The following is a 22923-nucleotide window of genomic DNA, read 5'->3' as shown; positions in this document are numbered from 1 at the left end:
CTAACCTAATGGAGTTGGCCACTCCCTAGGTTTGCAAGGGTTCTGGAGAAGAAAGCCCTGCCACTAATTGTAGTGTGGGTCTTGGGTGCATTTGGCGAATGGTGGTTAGGCCTGAGCAAACAAGTTTATCAGCTGACCTGTTTAGCGGTTGACTGGTGTTTTATCTGCACACACAATCAAGTGACTGGAGTGCTTGAATTATTCATGCAGTGTCCTGCCCTCTAGACTTGACTGTTCGTGTGATTACATCTGCCTGGAACAAACAGGCTGGATTCTTCATCTTTAAGCTGGGGTGGGGGTGGGGACTGTCTGTACTTTTATATAATAGATGATCTACAGAGCTAGCACCTTGGGAAGTGTGGCAGTCCTCAGCCTGCGTGCGCATACGCTTCACACTCACTCCACCATCACCACCACGTATTTTTTTAAAAACTCTCCTTTGCTGGCTCTATGGGAAATGCCAATTAGCTGGGAACCTCGAGTCCTGCCAGATGGGCCCGGGTATTGACAGAGGGCAGCTGATGAGGTGCGTCCAGCCCATTTTTATTTTACTGAGAGGTTAAACTCACTGTGGCTGGCTCCTTCTCTGGCTGTTTCTCTGTCTCTCTCTTTTTCCAAGCTGTCAAAATCCCAGAGAAGTAATAAATGGTTTCTCCTCCTACTCTTCTACCTCCCTCCCTAATTACGGTAAAGCAAAGATTACAGAATCACAGGCCTGGCCCGGGACTTCAAGGGGTCACCCACCTCCACCAAGCCCCCTGCTTCCAGGCCAAATGTCGAGGGTGGTTCAGAGAGGCTGGGGAGGCAGTGATGACTGACCGGCTCATCAGTTGCCATCTTGTTTGTGCAGAGGCTTTCCAGTGTCAGCCACAAATAACAAAGCCAGCTTAGAACCAGGGGCCCCAGAGCGACTGCCATGCATTGGATTTGAGGCACTGACACTCTGAGAAGCTGGGTCAGGCAGCCTTTTCACCCACTGTTGGTGAGCACTGATGTTTTTGAAAGTGGACTTGAGCCATTTTTATTTTGGGGCAGTGTTGTGCCAACACGATACAGTCACCTTTTTTTCTGTAAACTGAACAACCTTTCCTGTAAATTTCTTTTTGAATCCTGGAACTGGAAGAGCCCTTTGGGTTCTCATGCAAACTTTTCAAGTTACAGATGAGGAAACGGAGGCCCAGAGAAGGGAAGCTGATGTATCCAGTCATACAGTCCCACGTTAGTGGTAAAGCTGCTACCGCTGCTTCCCTTCCAGCCCGGGACTCTTTTCTGTCAGACTCAAGAAATGAAGAATGCTCCTTTTCTGATGTACTCTGTGTCTTTAATTACTATTGCTTCTTTCTGCGTTATTATCCAAACAGGCTAAGACTACAAACCTGGCCCCACCAGAGTCCAAAGTGCCCCATTTCGGGTTGTATAATCATATCGCTGAACCCTTATTGTCCACAGTCCTGTTTTGAATTGCCAGCTATTTGCACAACTAATGATTTGATGTGTGTGATAATAATACAGAATGCATAACTAGCAATCCCAGAGGAAAGATTCATTGACAGAGAAGGGAGGTACAACCTGTGAACTTTTTACCCTAGCCATGGGGTGCCATAAACACAGAGCTGAGGTGGGAAATGGAAAATCCCCATTTGTCACTCCCCTCCCCTCCCCACTCTGGATCTTCTCATCTAAAGGATAAGGGGCTCGGCTGGAAGATCTTGAGGCACACAGAAGTTCTGTGACCACGGTGAAGGTGCAAGGTACAGGTGGCCAGAGGGAGCTACCAGGCCATGAGGTCACAAAAGACTCTGCCAAGGAGTTGAGCCTGTCTTGGTAGGGGAATGTGGGACCACTTGCAAAGTAGAAGGGGTCAAAGGTCCTTAGACTAGGGAAGTGCCTATTTGTGTGGCATCTGAGTTGAACTGTGAATTTTTTTTTTCTTTTCTGCCAGAGTTCTATGCCCTGCTATCCATCTGACTTTTCCTGCCATATTGATCTTCCCTGGAACAGACTGTAATCAGAGTCCTCTCACTGCGGGGGTGCCTGCCTCGCTCAGCTTTGGGGTCTGGGGGCTCCAAGCTCACTGCACGCTGTCTAGGTAGAGGGAGGCTGCCCAACCCCTCAAGACTGCCTTTGGACCCCTTTTCTCTAGTTGCCAGTGGGAGTGGTAGAGTGGCGGTTTCAGTGCTTTTGGGGTCTTTTCCTTCTTGTGCATTTGTCATTGAAATGACCCTGGGAGATGAGCAAATGACCCCTTGTCCTTACTTTACAAATCAAGGGGTGGGAACCTGGCTCCTAATTCAGGACCCATTCTCTGAACTCTTTGGGACCAGGAGCCCATGGCAGACGGCAGCGTTCTTCCTTTGCTTGAACTCCTCCTTCCCACCTTGCAGAGGAAGGCTCTAGGCTGTTTGTTTCTATTTTGTTGAAGGAGGAGTCCCTCAAGGAATAAATCTCCCTTTGCTTTCTCCGTGGGAGAAAGTCCTTCTATCTCATTGTACAAAATACTGGGACACCAGGGGGGAAAAGGTGACAAAGACCTAACCTCGGCAGTGTTTTCCCCTGTGATCTGGCACTCATTCCTCATCTCATTTTTGTAGGTACGAAAGAAGCCCCTCTGCTGAGGTCTCTATAGCACTTAGTATATAATAGGTGCTCAGTAGACATCTTGGTTTTTCTTCAAAATTTACTCAGGTTATCTGAGAATAGAGTTGCGATTCCCTGAACTCTGAGTAGGAAGTGGGGATTTTAGTTGTGGGCTGGCCGCCCGCTCTGCAGGCTTCCTCCTATGGCCCGGCATCCAGTTTCTTCATCAGTGAAATGAGGGGGTTGGATTCATTCCCAAAGTGGTTATTAGGGGCCTGGGATGTGCTGGGTGTGGGCAGAGGTTGGTTACACAGCCGAATAAGACACCATTCCCTCTGCGGGGGAGTCGGATGTCTAAATAAGTAATTGCAATGCAGTGAGGTAAGTGCTAGTGTGGCCCGAGTGTCACAGGAGGAGCACCCAGCACAGAACAGCTTATTCTTCCTGGGAGGGGAGAGTGGGGTGAGAGCGGACTTCACTGAGGGCTTTACTTGAGGCGAGTCTTAAAGGGAGGGTTTATGAGGCAGAAGTCGGCAGCGGAGGCCCCTCCAGGGTGGCAACAGCTCGTGGCAAGGCAGTGAGATATGTTCTGGAAGCCACACGTCTTTGGAATGATGTGGGGCGGGGACTGCACTTGGGAAGTGAGGCGAGGTGGTGACATTTTGCAGCAGAGTGATCTCCAAGGCCCCTCTGCCCTTGCAGTCGCGGCTCCCAACTCTGTGACTCCCTCCATCCCTGCATGGCTGGCTCTCCAGGGCTGGCCTGAGTCCATCTGCCGCGGGGTGGGGGCCGGGGCCCGCTCTGGGCTGTCTGTGGCCTGCCCTGCCTGCTTTCCTACCGTAATGCGCTGCTTTGAACTTTATTCCCCAAAGTGGCATTGTCTCCTTTCTCATATTGGTAATTCTGTAATGACTGGTTATGACCCGCCCCCTCCCCCATATTTAATTCTCATCAGCCCAGCTCTCCACTTTGCTATTAATGATAGCAGCCAGCAAAATAGCTTTCAACATGCCATTGACAGTCTGGTTTAAGAGAGCACTTGAAGTAGTGCTAGACAGCTGAAAGCACCCATAATTGTGTACCAGAGTGAGAACTGCGTGCTCAAGGGCCTTGTTTTTATATGCTTAAAGGGACAATATCTTGTTTTCAACAAATGCTCTCTGAGACGCACAGCCAAGATACTTTCTTCCTTTTTTTCCTTTCTTCTTTTGACTTTCTCTTCTCTTTCAAAATACATAGTTTAAAAAAATTCTTTATAAAATAATTGTTCCCTTCAAGTTGGGGTTAAGGAGAAACTTAAGGAAGGGGGAAATGTCCTGCTGCCATGTAAGCGGGGAATATTTGGTGGGTTTGTTGTTTTGAAGCATCATCCTTTGCAGGCAGCAAACTGTGGGTCAGCCTTGCCCTACTGAGAGTCCTTAGGACCTTGTGTTTCTCGAGGTAATGGGGGAGTCTGAATTCACATCGGCATTGATTTTGAATTCTTTTGTTTGCTAAGGATGTTGCACAATCAGTGGGCTGTGGAGCTGTCACTGTGAATGTTTAGGCAGAGGCCACCTTCTGGGGGAGGGCTGGAGGAGAGGGGTCACCTTGTTGGAGAGTCAGGGCTGGACTGCTAAGGAATTAGATTCTAGGAGGCTGTTCACTGCAGAGTTGACAGCCCAAGAGGCCCATCTGGAAATCAACAGGGTGGGTAGGACAAGGACTTCTATTCTTAAGTAGAGGTTTGTCCCAGGCTTGGAGGGTTAACCAAGGGGCCCGTCTAGTCCACCCCGAAGTTTTTATCTGAGAACAAATACCTTTCTCCCCTTCACACCAGCCAACGTCATTATTGCTTTGAAGATGCAGTCCTTTGGGAGAGGTTTCCTTTGCCTCTCTGTCACCAAAGCCTCCCATTGCCAATGTGTCCTGTGAAGGGAGAAGAGAGAAGCAAGTTCCCATCTGTGGGGCCTGAGAGGCCAGAGAAACCCTGTTGAGGCCTGGAGTCCATGTCTCCTGTTCTCTCTCAGGCTGGCTGCTGTTGGTAAAGGGTAGGAGCATGGATGGGCTTGGCTGGTGTGTCTTAGGTGGTTCCTTCCATCACCGTGTGAATGATAGGATCCAGTATTCTGGCTGCTGCCACCACCAAACAATCCCAGGGGAAGTACTTTCCTGAGGACAAACTGTTTGAAACATTTCATCTTCCAGGTATTATAGATTATAATGATGTGACCCCTTAGAATTTCTGTAGCACTTGATTGCAAAGCAGATTTGACATTTTCATCTTAGCAGCTAAAATAATGGGTATTTGGGTCCAGGACAGACAGACATAGGATAAAAGCATCAGAGCATACCCTGAAAGCTTGGAGTGTGAAGATGACCTGTGTACTAGAGGGCTATGTTCTCAAATTGGGGTGGGGGAGGTGAGGCCTGTGCTGTGACAGGACTGTGAGTTCCATGAGGGACAGGACCATTTTGTATTTTTCACTAAGGGCCCTGAACCCTGAGCAGTGCTTGGCCCATACTGGATATACAGTGTGCATTTTGTGGGGACTTGAGGAGGGAAGGTAATATTCCAGCTCAGGGTTCTCTCTTACCCTGAAGAGTGTTATGGACTCTTTGGGAAGGACAGAAGCTTTATTAGTTTTCTGACAGAGGCCTGTAGGCTGCAAATGTTGTGATTATAGAAAGAGTTGTAAAGGTGTCATGAATCTTTATTTAAAAGTGTCTTTAATGTATCTTAGGCATCTTTTTCTTTTCATCTCACACTATGGACAGTTTAAGTGCAAAAGGGGAAGAAGGCAGGGTGGAGTGGGAAGAGATAACTGGGAGGGAGAGATGACAAAGCGGAGATGGGGAAGAGACAAGTGCTGAGTGGGTGAATTGGTAAACTCGGCTTGCCATGCCTTGGCTGTTTGGACTTGGAGTTCCAAGTGTTGTGTGTAGCCTGATCTCATGAGGCTTTTAAGTCTGACTATTGTTCACAGCTCTTCTACTGCTATTTTTGTTTGTTAATTTTGAATGAAAACTACCACAGGCCAATAGAAGTTGCTTTTTTGTTCGCACTAAAGGCTGATCCTTTCTTCAAATGGAGACTCAAATGCAGAAGAGCTCTTCCCACTAGTGTTTTAGCACTGAGTACCATATGCAATTTGGGTACAGGAGAGGGCTCTCCCTTCCTGGTCAGCCATGAAGACTTGAGGTTTAGATTCCTACATCACCCAGCCAGCTATATGACCAAAAGGTTGGAGGAGGCTACTCTTCACCCACTCCCCAAATCTTTCCCTTGGGCTAGCCCTCAACAGGTCTTTGCTGAGTTTGGATCTGAAACTGATTAATTCTGATAATACTGGCAGGGGCGTCCTTTGGAACCGGTGATGCTTTGCGATTTCTGCTGGGGAAAATGAGAAGAGGAAGGCAGTTCAGTGCGGACTAGTGGACAAGGGATGGGAGTCTGTTCTAGCTCTCTGATGGGGGTGGGGTACAAGAACTTCTATTAACCTTCCTGGCCTCTGTCCAGGGAGAAGTAGGACACTCAGAGGGCTCAGAAGCAGCAGGTGATGCCCGATGGTCTGGAATGAGGGTCTAACTGGTTGGGTGGGATAGAGGAAGGAGGAGCAGGGGAGATAGAGGAAGTGAGCCTGTTGGTACTGATTGGTCAAAATAGGTCTTTAGCTCATAAACCCTTAAACCCTTACCTGCCTATTTTCCTAGAAGGAGGCCCCTTCCTCTGATCTCCATCTCCAGTGAAGAAAGCTAAAGTCCAGTTCTTATTTTGCTTTGCCTAACAGCAGAAGCCCTGGGGAAAGACGGGAAGAATTACCCATCTCCCATCCTTCAATTCCTGGGATCTCATACTTTATCCCAGAGAAACGGGGGATCTCCATGAAGCCAGACTTGAAATGGGGGACAAGCAGCCTGGTTTAGAGCTCGAAAGACCTGCCGCTCCCCCACAGGGGCTTTCCGCTGTTGGCCTGGTTTCAGCCTCCATGTCACCCAGTCCTTGTGTGTGGCACCCACAGGCCCGGCCTGCAGGAACTTGAGAAGTGTCTAGATACCCCTTTCTCTTTGCATCTTGGGTTTTCTCACTGTTCTGTTACCTAGTTTTTCACCTTACTTCTCAAGAGACCCCTACCCAGCTCTTCCTCACTATCCATTTGCCCAAGGATGTTGGGCAAACTCCCTTCTTAAACTCCCAGGACGCTGAATGCCCATTGGGCATTTTCCAGGCCTACTGGGTGGGGTTTTTCTTGCCCAGTGAATTCCGTTTCTCCCTCAGAAGATCACAGGTTCTTGCCGGGTGATCCTGGAGAGTTACGTGTAGAGCACCAGGAGCTGGGAGATTTGTCTCTATGGCTAAGAGGTTAACTTGGGAGTCAGACAAATGTGGGTTTGAGTCCCAGATCAATTCCTGTTGGTGTGTGACTTTGAGCAGACTGACCTCTGTGATCTTCAGTTTGCAGTGGAGATAATAATAACACCTGCCTGTTGGGGCAGTGCTGCCCAGTAGAACTTTCTTCAGTGATGGAAATGCTGTGTGTCTGCACTCTTCAGTAAGGCAGCCACCAGCCACGTGTGGCTCGTAAGCACTTGAAATATGGCTACTGTGACTGAGGAACTGAGTTTGACATTTAATTTTAATTAAATTTAGCTAGCCACAGGTGGCTGGTGGCTTCATAAATTGTATAGTTACAGTTATAGGGAGTGCCATGAAGGATGCATATAGCCTGCTTAGCACAATACCTGGCACATGGAAAGGCCGAAGCAAGGTATTCTCACAAAGGAACAGAGTCTCCAAACTGTCAAGACCTCAGACGTAGAGGACAAGATCCTTGGTGTTGCATATGTTGTAAGATTTCTCAGAGCCCTTTCCCATATGTGACTTGTTGGCTCTACGATCCTGCAGCATAGGCACCGTGGGCGCCACGCATCAGATAGCAGCACTGACGGTTAAAGAGGTTGAGTAACTTGCTCATTGCTGCACAGCGGACCAGCGGCCAGTTCAGAACTGGAAACCAGGCCTGCTTCCCTCGTGGACCTCAGTGATCTTTATCCACAGACCGTATCAAGATGAGGTCTTCTGTGATCTTCCCCCATGTCCACCCCCAGACCACCGTACTATAGGCATTGATTCCAGTGCTAGGAAGAAACCAGATGAACCCTTGAAGAATTCAGTAAAACCTGAGTGTCAGCCACATGTGGATCAGGGATTCCCAACCTGGGTGCTGTTTACATTTGGGGCTGGATACTTTTTTGTGGTGAGGTTGTCCTCTGTGTTTAGGATGTTTAACAGCATTTCTAATCTCTTCCCACTAGTTGTCTTTATCAGTGCCCCAGTTGTGACATCCAGAAATGTCTCTGGGCATTGCCAGAATCCTTGGAGAAACAATTACTATTGGTTGAGAGGCCTTGATATAGAGGGAAGAAGTCCGGCTCTAACCTGGGAGATCTGCTTACCACCTGGTCTTCCTGTGTGGTCTTCCTGTGTGACAGCTTCTTGCCCACTCTGGGCCTCATTTGCCTCATCTGTAAAATGAGAGGTCAAATGGTGTGACTTGGGAGGAGGTCAGTTTGAGAAGGAGCTTATCATATAAAATAAGTTTCTAAATGACTGATCTTGATTTTCATAGCCTAAGAAATGCCATCACTCCTGCCTTCCTTATTTGGAGAAAGAAGACCCTCTAACCCTTTTTCTTTTAATTTATGGAAGAGGTATGCTCTTTGGTTGTGAATAAGATGGTGGGTAGATAGAATGGGGCTCTGTCTCTGCCCACAGTCAGTCTTTCCTCTTCCCCTCACCTTAGTCTTCCCTCATGCCACTTGGGTTTCCCAAAGAATCCATGCCCTTAAAAAATCCTAGCCAGCATTTCATTTGTAGTGCTGACCTGATGTGGGGAGACCCCCAAAATTTAATGAGCTGTCTCTGCAAGGGTAATGTGACTTTTACAGCCTGTTGAGGGGCAAGGGGAGATTTGCATAATGTTCCAAGGGGGATTAGGTGGCTGGGGGTTGCCATGGCAACCCCACAGGGATGAATTGAGAATTTTTCCTCCTGGCAGGAGTTGGCCAATGGAGTCTGGGAAGGTGGGGGAGGGGGCAGGGGGTTTTCTGAGGGGAGGGAGGAGGAGAAGGAGAGAGGGAAGGGTGGGGGTGGTGTGCCTGGGATGAATGGGCAGTGTTGGGGGAAGGTGTAATCTGAAAAAGCACTCCCTGTTCTGTCTGTACAAGCAGGCTCTTTGAGAGCCATCTCCCCCCACAAGTAGGGGTGGGAGGCAAGCAGAGTTTAGTGTTTGGGAACCAAGAAATTAAAGTGAACAAATATTTAAAGATTATTGGATCTTGTTAACAGGAAGCCCGGTAGATGGAAACTGAGAGTCTGAGGAATGAAACTCTTAAGCGTCCCAAAGCCAGGAGGGACTTGAGCTGTCATATGGGCCCTGTGGTGTCTGCCTCCAAGTCTCTGTTGGGTCTCCATGGAATGCTCCCAAGGGCAGGGCACTCACACAGCACCTAATTCATTTTTGAGAGCTCCGATTATTACACTGGACTCAGATCGGCCTTCTTTATTCAGTGGAAACTGAGGCCCAAGTGCAGGGTGGATCTGGGCTAGGAATACAGGCCTCTAGACTGTGTGTTGCCACCTCTTTCTGGGATTGGGTTGCCTGGATGCATGCTCACTCAGCCTCACTATCCCCAGTTCCCTTACACCGTAGACCCCTGGAAGAAAAGGGGAGGTGGGATTCCTTTCAGGGAAGTGTGCAGAAGGGTCATCCCAACCCCAGAGTCCCTTGCCGTTGGTTGGTCCTAGCTGGGGAACAGTGAGTGCGTTTCCTTCTCCCTGCCCTGGATCCTCACTGTCATCCTTACCCTCCTGTGGAGGGCACAGGGGCTGGTGCCCAGAGTGTCCTCACAGGCTGGCCCAGGCCAGCATCCCCGTCCCTCCCTGAGGAGACAGATCCTCAGGGTCACGCTGAGGGGGCTGGGCCTTTCTTGTACCAAGTCCTCCCTGCATAAAGAATTCAGCCGGCTTCCTCGGAGGGCATAAATATTTAATGGCGTTGTAGTTATATATAATTTGATCAATATGTCAGTGCTAAAAGGGCCTTTAAGAAGGCTCACCTATCATTGAGTGATCTGTGATGTGAACCTTCACCAGCCCCTCCAGTAGCGGGAGGGGCTACATTTCCCAAGGCTACTGCATGGATCATTTGTTGACCCTCCTCCCCTTCTTATATTGTAGCACTGCTTCCTCTCAGAGCCCATGGCGTGCATGGAACAGGGCCTGGGAACCCCATCCCAGCTTTTGTTGGCTGTCCCCCGGGCCCCCATGGATTTCTTCCTCTGTTGATAAAACACCCGCTTGCTTTATTTCAGTGTTCTCTGAGCTCGGCCTAAGGAGAAACTACCTGGCAAGGAGTATCCTCTTTTAGTCAAATCATTGAGGGGCTATCCATTTAGTATTGCCTAGGAAATGCAATGGGATATTTTAAGTTAAATGCCCAGACGTGGTGTTCTGAATCTGGGTGATTGGCGCCTGGCTGCTGGGAGGCTGCTGGGAAGGTTGGGGCCAGGGCCACCTCTTTCTGCACAGCCTCCCACCCCAGCCTCTCCCTGCAGCTCTGAGATTTAATTCGAGATGAAGCAGACTGTTTTCAAATCCCAAGGACTCAGAGAACCAGGTAAAACCTGATTAAAATTTAAGAACCTCAGAGCTGACTGAGACGACACTCCTAAACACACGCATTTTCTAGAGGAGTAACCTGAGGCCCAGAGGCCCGCTGGGATGAAACTCATCACTTCCCCATGGCTTTCCAATGTAATTCACCTTTCAAATGGGCAGGTCCCTTCCTCATCTCATCTTTCACGCACATCCACAAACGGTCTCTAGACTCACAGTACCATGCTCTTTGCATGACACTGCCCTGATTTTCGGAAGAAGAAATCCTCATTTCACAAATGTAACTAGACACCTAGTAGCGTGGGATGGCCGCTTGCCTGTCTAACAGACATGGAATTCCTTCCACTGAATGCAACAACTTGGAGAACCCTGGCCTGGTTGTCTTAGCCTCACCAACCAATCTTCCCTTGTGAATCACAGAAACTGCACAGTAGGGGCTTGACACTTAGAAATATGATATCATTGTTCTTGCCTAGAGGCTCTTCCGCAGCGAAGCGCAGTTTTGCTGATGGACAAATTTGAATGGCTCGTGCTCTGAAGGCTGGTCCTTGGGACCCAGCCCAGGTCAGCCAGCTGCCCAGCCAGCAGCCAGCATCCATCCACATCTCAAGGTGGCTTGGCTCTTCTCCGCTGGTCCTTTGTAAATTCATGTGATGCTCTGTTTTATGGATCTTTATGGAGGAAATTATAAGCTGCACAGTAATTTGGGAATATTTAGGGTTCTAAAACTCTATAAGTTAGCGCTCCTAGATCTTAATACATTATCTAGTTAATCCCTTCATTTTGCAGACGGCAAAATTAATGCCCAGAGAAGGGAAGTGATTTGCCCCAAGCCACACAACTAAATGGAGGCAGAATTGGAGGTAGAAGCCAGCTGATTTCTGTGTGGCACTGGAGCATACCACATTCTTTAAAGGGGCAGCTTTCTCTTCTCCTTGCCCTTATTTGGCTGAGTTTAAAAGGAATTGTGCATTCAGAGTCCACAGGTACACAGGACAGGGCAGTTTAAAACTAACTAGCAGACAGACCCTCTGGTGGAAGTCACTCTCGACTGTGTGTTGAACACAGTCACCTAAATTAAAAATAAGGGCAAGGACTAGCTGGGTGCTGCAAGCCCAGGAGCAGGAGGTTGCTGGGGGGTACAGATCAAGAGCAGGCTCCATCTCCCTTAATTTAGTGTCTTGGGTTAAGGGCCAAGGATAGTCCGAAATAGCAGCAAACGTGAATACTAGACTGTGGTTAGAGAAATAGACTTTTAGAATGCTCAAGTACCCTCGGTTTACAGCAAGATGTTCAGAGGTCCTGCTTTAATGAGGAGATGATCATGCAAATGGGAACTACTAAGACGCATGGAACAGATTGCTCTTTGGGAAATTACCCTTGCCCCCCACTATCTTGTTTTCTGTCATTTATTTGCCTAACAATCTCGACAGAGATGCAGGGCAGATGTTACTCCCAGCGCCCAGTTGGTAGTGCAGATTCTGAATGTAGCAGGACCTCTGTCCCCATTTCTCTGAACTGCTTCTCTGTCTGTATCTAGTAGATTAGTTCCTTCTGAGGAACAATGTTTTTCCACCAACAAAGCCGCCTGCTTTGAACCATACTTGAAAAGAAACTTTCAAAGGCGGCACCAGCCTCCTTGAACACCTTTTCCAAAGTGCTTTCCAAAGGGAGCCGTCTTCCCACCTCCCACCACCTCTCAGGTTCGCTTTTGAAGACCCGGCTCAAAAGCAGTGGCTTTGTGGGACCGGGATGGAGGGAAGGATGGAGGTCGGCCTCTGGAAACTACAGCTGCCTTATTGATAACAACGGATTGTGCCGAGTTGCCAAAAGGAATTTTCCAACGTATGATCGAGTTCCAGTTTGTGATTTGTGACCTGTCCCAATTGTTGAAGTCACACTTCAACAATTTTTTTTTCCCTTTTTTGGAACTGATGTTTAGAGCTTGTTTGAGTTGGATCCAATGCTGTTTTAACAGCTGTTCTAATCAGAAGTGCTGTCAATTATTAACCTTAATGGTGGTTTTTCTTTCAAAAATATTTCTCTAAGCTCTCTTGAAATGTCAAAATTCGGCTTCTTGGTAGGAAGTCATTTAGTGAAGTCACTTAATGGCTGGGCATCAGTTTCCCCATCTGAAAAGTGGAGATGTTGACAAGCGCCTTCTCTGCGGGGTTATTGTGGATGCACACATGGCAAGTTGGGTGGGCGATGTCAGCGGCCATTACTGTTGTTAGGAGGGCTTCTGTTAAGCCAGCTTTTCCTTTCCAGGAACTTCCCCTCCCGCAAGCGCCACCCTCCAAAAAATAAACATGTCTTAAAAATGTTGAGCAAACAGCTTTCCTGTTCATGCTTTGACTCTGCAGAGTACACGCAGCCCATTCTCAGGGTTGGGCAGCCTTTGTCGAGATGGGGGAGGACCAATCCCTGCTTCTACTTTGTGGGGAGACCCCAAGAGGGTACTAGGAGATGATGGCACAGTGACAGCTGGGAGGGATGGGATGTGCTTGCTTCACACCCCTTTCCCAAGGGAGGGGCTGGGTTTATGTTAGGACAACTTTTACCATGAACCAGGAGGTTCTCCCAACGTAAACCCAGCCCCTCCCCTCTGTCTGCCTCAACCCTACAGAGTCCTGTCTTGTGACGTGCCAAAGACCTTCCTGCCATGCAGAGAGGCCTCTCTTCATGGAACGTGGGCCTCAGGAAACACAGCCTGAACGCCACTACCCCAGGCTCGTGGAAGGTTCTGAATCTGTGTGGCGTTGTTGTGATAGCCCTCAGTTGATGCTTGCTTGTGGTGCTGGGAGGCAGGAACTACTTTAGAAGGGTGGAGGGGTGAGAATGAGAGAGAACTTGGCCTGAGCCACCCAGCTGTGGTCACCTGGTGGCCCAGATGGCCACATAAATCCTGGGAGATCCCTTGTCCTCATAACCAGAGTGAGCTGGGCTCCAGACCAGCCCTATGGGAAGATCCTGTCTGTGGGAAGCCTTTGGCCATGTGTTTGCTGAAGGGTGTGGGGAAGGGCAAGGTCAGCTACTTTTCTTTTTTGTCAACTCCCAAGACCCTGACCCTTGGCCTGTTTGCCAGTGGAAGGAGGCCACAGTCAGAACCTTTTTATAATCACCCTGCCCTCCCAGAGACTGTGAAAGTTAATAGTTGCTGAGGAGGCCAGAGTGACTGGGGATGTTCTGAACTTGCCCCCTGCCTTCCTGGCCATGGGGAGGGGCAGTGGTCAGAGACCCATCTAGGTGGCTTGCGATTGGCCTGGCTTGGAGATGCCGCCCCACACCATTGGTGAAGGGCTTGGGCCACTGGCTACCCACCAGCCAGTTGTATGTCAACACTCCATCCACCACGGCCCCTCCCACGGATGCTGCCCACGCTGGGGCAGGCCCAGATCCACAGCCAGGGGTCACTGCAATATGAAGTCTCAATAAATGCGTAGATGCCAGTGATACTATTCGTTGGGCCAAACATTTATGGAGCACTTATTGTGTGCCAGGCACTGCTCTATCATTGTTTGAGATAACAGGCCTTGGACCTGTGAGCTTCCTGAACAGTCAGGTTGGTTTCTTTTGTTTACTTTTGTTTGCTTTTTATTTTTACATATCTTTCTATTCTTATTTGGCATGTGAACTCAAAGGTGAGCGAACTTGTTACTCTGCAGGTTTGGAGCGAGGTGCAGCCTATGCTTGTTTCTAGAACTCCTGTCCTATCCAACCCGGACTTTTTTGCTTCATTGAACCCCATTCCTACTATCAGTTGATTTAGGTGAGGAAAAAATAAGCAGAGTGAGGAAGGACTCTGTTTGGGAGAGTTCTTCCCACTTAACTAGATTAATAATTTATATAATGATTATTCAGTAATCCTCCTGGGTTCTTTAGAGTATGAATGACGGGTGTCTAGGAGGCAGAGAAGCCAGGGATGCTGTTAAAAGCCCTACAGTGCACAGAACAGCTCTACACAGCAGTGAATTATCTAACCTCAGATGTCAATATATTGCATGACGTTTGAGGAAGCCTGATGTATGGTGTCCTGGCTAGAGTGCCCCATACATGTGTCAATGTGGAGTCCCAGTGGGTCTGAGCTGGGCAGTTCGGAAGTGGGGGCCATTGTTCACACCGTTGGCCTGGGATGTGAGTGACAGTCCTTCATCACAGGAATTGTCTCTCCCCAAATGCCAACAGTGGTGCCGGCTGCGAAACACTGACTCTGTTCCTGAGGAGCTGGAGTGTTCCAGTCAGAAAGCTGACAGCAGTGATTCCTGATCCTCTCCCCACCAGGATCCCCCACTGTAGCGGACAGGCTCTGTAGGTTGGCGAGCCCTACCACCATGGCTGGCAGCCCAGCACGCAGGTCTGCAAAAGCCCATAAGGCTCTTTAGTTGATGGCTTGCCTTTCCACAAACCAGAGATGTCCTCTTTAGTGGCCAAGGGTGGAGGGGGTGGAGGGTGTTAGCCCCAGGAATTCTCCCGAAGTCCAGGGTCTATTTGTGCGCCTTCAGATTGTTTTTATTTTAAGTGCACAAGGATTTCTTATCCAGAATCATTTGACATGCAGATACTCACAGATTTTTAAAGGCTGTTGTCATGGTTTTGTCTCTGAAAGATTGCTATGTGCTGATGAAAGCTTTGAAGCTAGCTTTGGGACCTTAGTCCTGGCGGGCTCAGGATTCAGAATGAGATAAGAAAAGCAACTCTGAGAGTCATCTGTCAGTGGTTCTAGGCCTTTCTATCTGGACTGAGTTAACTCTTATAGCACCACTCTTGATCTGAGATCTAAAGTTTACATAGGATGCTGGTGGAAACTGTTGACTTTCTAAATGCAGTCTTTTCTGGGGTGTTGGGAGATGAGGCAGAGAATTGATCTGCCTTTCTAAGATTGACTTCTGTGAGGGATTAGGGATCTAATGAATTACATCTCTGAGCAGCTTCTTAGACAAGGCAATGCTGTATCCTAAAAAATGAAGTGTTGGCGGGGCGTGGTGGCTCATGCCTGTAGTCCCAGCACTTTGGGAGGCCAAGGTGGGCAGATCACTTGAGCCCAGGAGTTTGAAACCAGCCTGGACAACATGGCAAAACCCAGTCTCTACAAAAATACAAAAATTAGCTGGGCATGGCGGTGCACCTGTAGTCCCAGATATTTGGGAGGCTGAGGTGGGAGAATCACTTGAGAAGGAGGACACCAGGAAGTCAAGGCTGCAGTGAGCGAAAATCATACCACTTTGCAGTGAGACCGTGTCTCAGTGGAAAAAAAAAAAAAAGAAGGTTTAATGGTAGGATTTTAGGCTGGTAGCATATATATGGGGTATGGATTGATCTTGGTGAGGGAGAGGCTAGTCCCAGGGAACCCTTTGCCACATAGGACCACTTATCAGCTCTGTCCCATTTGTCTCAGAGCTCGTGTCCTATTGGCACTGGGCACCAGCGGGCAGAGCAGTTCCTCTCTCACTAAACTGTGTTTCGCTCTTATGATGGATTTTGCTGGGTTGTTGTGGGTGATTTTTATTTCATTTTGCTTTAATTAGGGATTCCATCCAGAGGATGCAAACTATATTCTGATCCAGACATATATACCACCTCTGATGGAAATTGGAGCTCCCCAAAATGTAGGCAGCCTGGCTGTGAGGGAGTTGAAAGAGATTTCTTCATGCTGTGGATTTAGCTAGAGCCTCCTGGCAGGAGGTAGACGGAGGGCAAAAAGGATGGAGCCCCGTGGAGAGGGGCTGTGGTTTAGGGGGGAGTTTGCATTTCCACTTGTCTGTGACATTTCAGTGACTTAATTTATTTGCCTGAGCTTCATGTGGTCTCCTTGCCTTTGCAGACGGAGATTGCGAAGAGACTGAATACAATTTTAGCACAGATCATGCCTTTCCTGTCACAAGAGGTAAGACCTTCTTTTATTATTTCTTCCTTTTCTTTCCAAATCAGCCCAGTGGCTGGTGGGGTCTCACTAGAGCCTGAGCCCCAGCCCTAGCCCCAGCCTCAGCCCCTGTCCATTCATACTGACTGAGCTGACAACCTGGAGATTTCCAGAGCCTTCTCCGGCCAGTCTGAAGGCAGGGGGCCGTATCAGTGGGACCATTTGCTCCTTATTCTGATAGAATTGTTTCTCTGCCATTGCCTGAGTCCAGAGATGGGGGTTCTGGCGTGCGACCTAACCATCAGTGGGCAGTGGGTGCCTCTTTCCCATCCAAACTAGCATCCCCAGCCCAAAGGGGACCTCAGTTCCTGGTACAGAGTGTCCTTGCTGGGAGCATGACCAGGTGGTCATGCCACCTTCTAAGCCTGCCTTCCAAGGGACCTCCATTTCGGACAGCGGCTGGACCAGTGCCTGATTTGAGATAAATGCCTCCAAAGAAGTCCCCTGGTGCCGACCAGACAGATGGGCCGACTTTAGCAGGCTCTGTTTCTGTCCCGATTTCACTCCAGCCAGGGCAGGCCCTGCCCTCTACTCCCACTCGGTGGCTGGGACCATGTCAGCTCCCTCACGGACTCCTGGGTCTCGGACACAGAGTGGTGACCAATAAATGATTGAATTAATATATAAGAATCAGATATGGCAATGCCCTCAGAGCTTGCAGCCCAGTAGGGGAGAAAGCTGTGTATGTGGCTGGTACTACCTCAAGGCCAAAGGGAATTAATGCAACCACTTTTTAAAATAGACTTTATTTTTTTAAGAGCAGTTTTAGCTTCACAGAGATTTCCCATATCCTCCCCAACTATCAACATCCTCACCAGAGTGGTACATTTGTTGAAACTGATGAATCTACATTGACACATCATCACTCAAGTCCGTGGTTTACGTTAGGGTTTATTTTACCACTTTTTCTTTCTTTATCTGTTTATCTGGAAACATACTTTGTTTTCTCTCTATTTAAACAGATATGGGTAAGGTATATGTAGATACACTTTTTCCCCAAATCCTTTGAGTGTAAATTGCAGATATTCTGACAATTCACCACTAAAACTATAACTGCATCTCCTAAAAACAGGGATACTGTCCTTCATGATTACAGTATTGTTACTGTGTTTAGAAAATTAATAATCATCCTGTAATACCATCTGATATCCAGCTCATATGCAAATTGCATGGAAAAATTTGTGTGTGTATGATAGACTAATAGCCATCTTTTGGCATGCGTCTTTATTTTAGAACTTAAAAAGAAGTTTCAATTACAAAACTAATACATGCTCATTGACAAAGGTCTAAAAGAGAAAGGAAAATCACCTGTCACCCTCTCCGCTGCTTGTGTCCTATGCCTGTTCAGTGGGGCTCCTCTGTCTGCTCTGGGCCTCTCCGAGAGTCCCTGCCAGTGCTGCACAGTCCGTCACCTTCTCTGTCCAGGAGAGTGGCTGCATCTAACGCACACCCTCTTCCCTCCAGCACCAGCAGCAGGTGGCGCAGGCAGTGGAACGCGCCAAGCAGGTCACCATGACGGAGCTGAACGCCATCATCGGGGTACGTGGACTCCCCAGTCTGCCTCTTACCGTGTGTATAGCCCTTTTATTCCTCTCATTTATCATAACCAGAGATTGACCCTGACCTTAGCTGGCCTCAAAGAATGGCAGCCCCAGGGCTCCAGCTTCTACAAACACCCCAAGGGCTTGGACCCCTGTGGGACTGTTTCCCTATTGACTCCCAGTTGCCTCCTAGGCCTCAAACTAAAGGGGAGCCAGGCATGCCTCAAATCCACCTCTTCAGCCATCTGCCTCATCTTCCACTGGCTTTTGGTGTCCTTGCCATTGAGGAGGGTGGGGGCCTAGGGTCACCTTCAAGGCCAGGCCAACTGGCCAGTACCTGGCCGCCTCCTCACACTTACCCCGGCGCCTGTCTGCCTCCTCCCTGGCAGAAGTCTGCCCTTCTTTGGCCGCTGGGATCAGAACAGTCTCTGCTGTACTGTTGATGTGCATCGTGCTGTGGAATTTGGGTTTGCGTCTTGCTGTCCCATGTGCGAAGCTGCCTGGCTGAGCATTCATCACGTACGCTTGTGAACTCCAGCTGGGGAGCCTAGACCAGTTTTCCTGACTTTCTAGAAGTCCCATCTCCCCTTTACACAGGAAGACATACCCAAGAGTGCTCTGTGAGGCCCACTTCCGGACTGGCCCCTTAGTGGAAAGGGGAAGCTGGGTCTACCTGGCTTGTATCTTTAATGCATTTCTTAGGTTCAAGTGGCATCTTTCTCCTACTTGCTGCTTTGGTGTGAGGCTAGTGACATTTAAGATAAGCACCTGAGGAAGAAGAGTCTTTTAAGTGTGACTTTGGGCAAGGCTCTTACCCTTGGGGTGTACCTGTCCACCTTTCATCTCTAAAATGAAGCGGGTGGATGGGATCACTGCTTCCCAGTCCACAGAGGAGCTTCTGGACAGCACAGATTCAGGGGCACTTGCACCAGAGGTCTTTTCCATAGGTCTGGTGATCAGACTGGAAATCTGTGTTCCTAATGATTTCTAAATCATTCTGAAGTGTAGTTAGGCTTGGGAAGCAGTAGACTGATGCAACTCTAACATTCTGGGAACCTGGTTGGTCTTCTTTCCTCTTTCTGTTCTTATGGGAAGTCACTATTTCAAGGTGGAACTAAGACCCCAGAATTTTCCTCTGCTTGATGGGATACATGATAACTCTTGACTTTTCTGCCTGGGGCAGAAACCTGGAGGTCTGTGTTTTAGTCATAGTTGTTCCCCCATGTGACCTTTGGCAAGTCCCTTCTCTTCCTTGGGCCTCAGTTCCTGTATCTGTAAAGGGAGAATGTACACCGGCTCATCTCTTTGGGCACTCCTGACTCCTACCAGGAATGCTGGGAGGCTGGAATCACAGAATGACACTTACGGGCACCGACCCCTCCATCACGCTGTCAGGACCCGTGATGGTTGCAGAGTCCTTTGGTGAAGGCAGCCCAGTGGGTTTGCCCTTCTGGGCTGAGCCCATAGGGACACTTCTCATTGCTGCTTGGGCGGGTGGGGGTTGCAAGCATTGGCCTGGTTTGAATCCTGGCCTACTGTGTGGAATGGGCAGAGAGGAATCTTAAAACTGGAACGTGAAGAAGTGTTCAGTGCTGGAAGGCAGCACCCCAAGAGGAGAAATCATGATATTTTAATGTTTGAAGTATCATCAGAGATCATCTAGCCCAGGGATCGTCAACCTTGACACTGTTGAAATTTGGGGCCAGCTCATTCTTTGCCATCCTGTGCGTTGTAGGATGGTCAGCAGCATCCTTGGCCTGTAGCCACTAGATATCAATAACACCCCGACACTTGTGACACCCCAGAACATCTCTAGATGTTGCCAGATATTTGTAGGAGGCAAAATGGCCCTTGGTTAAGAACCTCTGATCTAGCTCAATGCCCTGGTTTTACCGAGAGGGGAGGTGATTATGATGTTTAGGAGCAAAGCCAGGCCAGAGGCCCGGGTGGCTGACTCACAGCCCAGGACTCTTCTCCTGACTCTGGTGCAGCCCTGGAGGGTGGCCTGTGTCATCTGTCTCAGTGACCAGCTCTCAGCTTGGTGGTTCTTCTGCTAGTGGTAGCAGGGGACTGCAGGAGTAGGACATACTTTGTGAATTCTGTTTTCTGACACTTCTCTTCCAGCTCCTCACCCCTATCCCGTTTCCAACCATCTCCTTGAGGTTTCCAGGCCAACTCCTCCTACCCTGCAGTGGCCACAGCAGGGTCCCCTCTCCCCCTCTGCCTCCCTCCCTCTTTGGGATTAAAATCCTCTTTTTTTTTTTTTTTGAGACAGAGTCTCGCTCTGTCGCCCGGGCTGGAGTGCAGTGGCCGGATCTCAGCTCACTGCAAGCTCCGCCTCCCGGGTTTACGCCATTCTCCTGCCTCAGCCTCCCGAGTAGCTGGGACTACAGGCGCTCGCCACCTTGCCCAGCTAGGTTTTTGTATTTCTTAGTAGAGACGGGGATTCACCGTGTTAGCCAGGATGGTCTCGATCTCCTGACCTCATGATCTGCCCGTCTCGGCCTCCCAAAGTGCTGGGATTAAAATCCTGTTATGAAAATAATTTTTTTTTAAGTTTTAAGAAAGGAGTAAAATTGGGAGAGAAGCACTGCTTGGATTAGCTGTACTTCCTTTAAGTAGTATTTAGGAAGCTACAAGTTAGGTCGAGGCAGCTCGAGGCAGACATTGGAATTCAATTAAAGCCAACGAGTGGGGCCTGTGACCCCCATTTTCAAGGTAATTGCTTCTCCAGCTCTGAGTGAATGCAGCCATCACCCTGTCATTAAGCAGGCAGCCGTCTAATCGCTGCGCCTGACAGAGCCTCACAAGGCAGGAATTACGGACAGCCGAGGCGTGCTCGCGCTGGGGAGCCGTGCTTGACTGCACTCCAGCGAAGGAGGCCGCTAATCTAGTCAGGGCATTCTTTATCTCCTCCTCGAGGAGAGCAGAGAGCGAGCCTGCAGCTGAGCTGCCTCTGGGAAGCGAGGTGAAGAAGGATAACAGGGGATGCAGAGCCACTGGCTGAGCAAAAGGGCAGGCATCCTGGCCCCAGCAGGAAAGGGCAGGAGAAAGAGGGTCCCAGGAGGCTCTTGGCAGCTTCCAGTGGCTACCCCCATTGCACTGTTGGATTTGCTGCTCCGGAAGGAGACCCTGGTCTTGGACTTAGAGGAGGGCTTTGGGCAAGTCGCTTTGTTCCTCCAAGCCTCAGTTTTTCCATCTGCCCTACTTGTTTAGTGGCTTTCTTGCTCGTGGAGTTGAAAGATTCTGAGGTCATGGCTCAGCTCAACTCAAAGAGAATATCAGATGCCTCTGGCATGGGCTGGGAGGTATCCAGTGGCATATTTATCATGAGGATTAGAGTATTCCTGGGGTCTTCCTTCCTGGTGAGAAAGGGCAGGATCCAAGGTCAGGATGGTGTGTGTGAAAAGGGGAAGGAAAAACAGATACAGGGAACTGGGTTCTCGAGCCAAGCCTACCCAATCCTTGCTGGACCACAGGGAACTCAGGTGTCCACTGAGGGAAGAGAGGACGAAGACTGTCTGTCTTCTAGCTGGGGCCTGGCGAGACTTGGTTACAGTAGCCCTGTTTCTTTTACATGCTTCTTGGATAAAATTAACAGGAGGGGCTTTAGAAGGACAAGATTCCCGAGCACGAGGAGGGAAATTTGACCCTTGGTCAGCAACTTGCAGAAGGCAACATCTGTCTTTCCCAGGCAGATTTAAGACCCTGTGAGCTGATGTATCACCCATTTCTGGAACCTTCTTTTTAAAATTGCTGTATCATGGCCCAAGGTCTTGGGACTGGAAAGTGGAGGAGGTCTCATCTGCTTACCCACTGACAATTTGGTCTTCATTCCCTTGGAAATTAATAGTAGGGAAGATGTTACAGAGCATTGACTTGATTTTTTTTTTTTAAGTGGGAGGGAGGGGAGGAAGAGGGAGGTTGTAGCTTGTCACAGAATACACAGGATATTTTGAAGCCATACCTAAGGTTCTTGCATTCACTCCAAGATGTGGATGAGCTGCGTTCAATTGACTGAATTTTGTATGAGGGAAAGGATGGCCAAGAGAATGTGCCTTAGGATCCGTCTTTCAGCCAGGCAGCTGTGGTGGAGGGAGGTAACGCCGAATTTGAGTCTGGGCTCTGGTTGCTGCTGGCTTCATGGAGCTGTTCAGCCTCCCGAGCCTGTTCGCCATCTCTGAAGTGGGGATCACAAGGGTTGTTGTGAGCACTAAAAGCTATTACCAACCCCAGAAGCTCAATGCGCACGGAGCTATGGTGCCCACTGAATGATGTGAAAGAGAAGGAGCAGTTGGAGGCCTGGAGCTGTTCTCGCTGTCCTTGGAGAGCAGAAGTGTTCATTTTATGCAGTCGGGACTCCGTCTTTGCCTCCTCTGGTGGGAGCCCTTGGTGTGTCTTGGCTCTGGAAATGCTTAGACAGCTTCACTAACTAAGTTCAAACCAAATTGTGAACCTGAGAAACACAGCATTAAGTTACCTAGCGAAGGCCTAAGGCGTGATGTGCATAATCCAGTTACACATACTCTGCAAGCAAGATCTTCCCTTCACCCTCTCCTGGAAGTGACCGCACCTTCTGAGCCAGGCCACAGGCGCTTATCACTTTTGTGGAGTACATGTTCGTTGTCCTGTTTATGCTCTGGCAGGAAATGTTCAAGGAGGGAAAAGTGAATGCCCATGCATGGGCTTGGTTCCAGGCTCCTAGCCCCTCTTTGGGGTTAGGGGTGCAAGAGGGAATTATTGACTTCCTTTCATATTGTGGATGGAGAAGTTCCCATATTGGAAGGAATGGTATAAGCTGGAGACAGGCATTCTTTGATGGTGGAATTGATTCCATTTCTCTGCCATGGGGAAAGCTACCCAGTTGCAAACAGTATCAGCCTCCCACTCAGACATCACTGTGTTTGAGCACATTGTGCTCTGAAGCCAACAGACGTGTTGCAGGGGATAGGAATACAGCCTGAGGACAGCTGTGCCCGCCTGCCTGCGGAGGTGCTGAGCTGTGATAGGGACGGGGATCAGGTGGGGCGTTGCCCACTGGCTCCCAGACCTGTCAGGGAAAAATCTTCATTTCACTTTCTGTTGTACCCAAGATTGTTGTTAGCAGACCCTCCATCTGACAAGCCCTGGCATCTGCTCTCGCACTGAGGAAGGAGCCTTGGAGTTTGGCTCTCCTGTCCCTGCTTCCCAGAGTCTGCTGGGCTGGTCCTCGCTGTGCCTTCAAACCA

General features: G+C 49.2%; 1 protein-coding gene across 16 annotated transcripts in view; it reads left to right on the top strand.

The window, feature by feature from the left end:
• Window positions 1-22923, top strand: part of TLE3 (TLE family member 3, transcriptional corepressor) — a 50575-nt gene that overhangs the window by 5654 nt on the left and 21998 nt on the right. For 9 of the 16 annotated variants that reach the window (XM_008016079.3, XM_008016069.3, XM_008016080.3 and 6 more), the window contains 2 exons: window positions 16056-16118; window positions 17619-17693. In XM_008016079.3, the coding sequence (XP_008014270.1) occupies window positions 16056-16118; window positions 17619-17693 (138 nt within the window). Of the gene's footprint in view, window positions 1-16055; window positions 16119-17618; window positions 17724-22923 lie in introns of all 16 variants that reach the window. The other 7 variants (XM_008016065.3, XM_008016073.3, XM_008016070.3 and 4 more) reach the window with 1 other exon arrangement.

Source organism: Chlorocebus sabaeus, chromosome 26 (genome assembly GCF_047675955.1).
Source record: "Chlorocebus sabaeus isolate Y175 chromosome 26, mChlSab1.0.hap1, whole genome shotgun sequence".
Taxonomy (NCBI): domain Eukaryota; kingdom Metazoa; phylum Chordata; class Mammalia; order Primates; family Cercopithecidae; genus Chlorocebus; species Chlorocebus sabaeus.
This window is presented reverse-complemented; position numbering and strand designations above follow the sequence as displayed.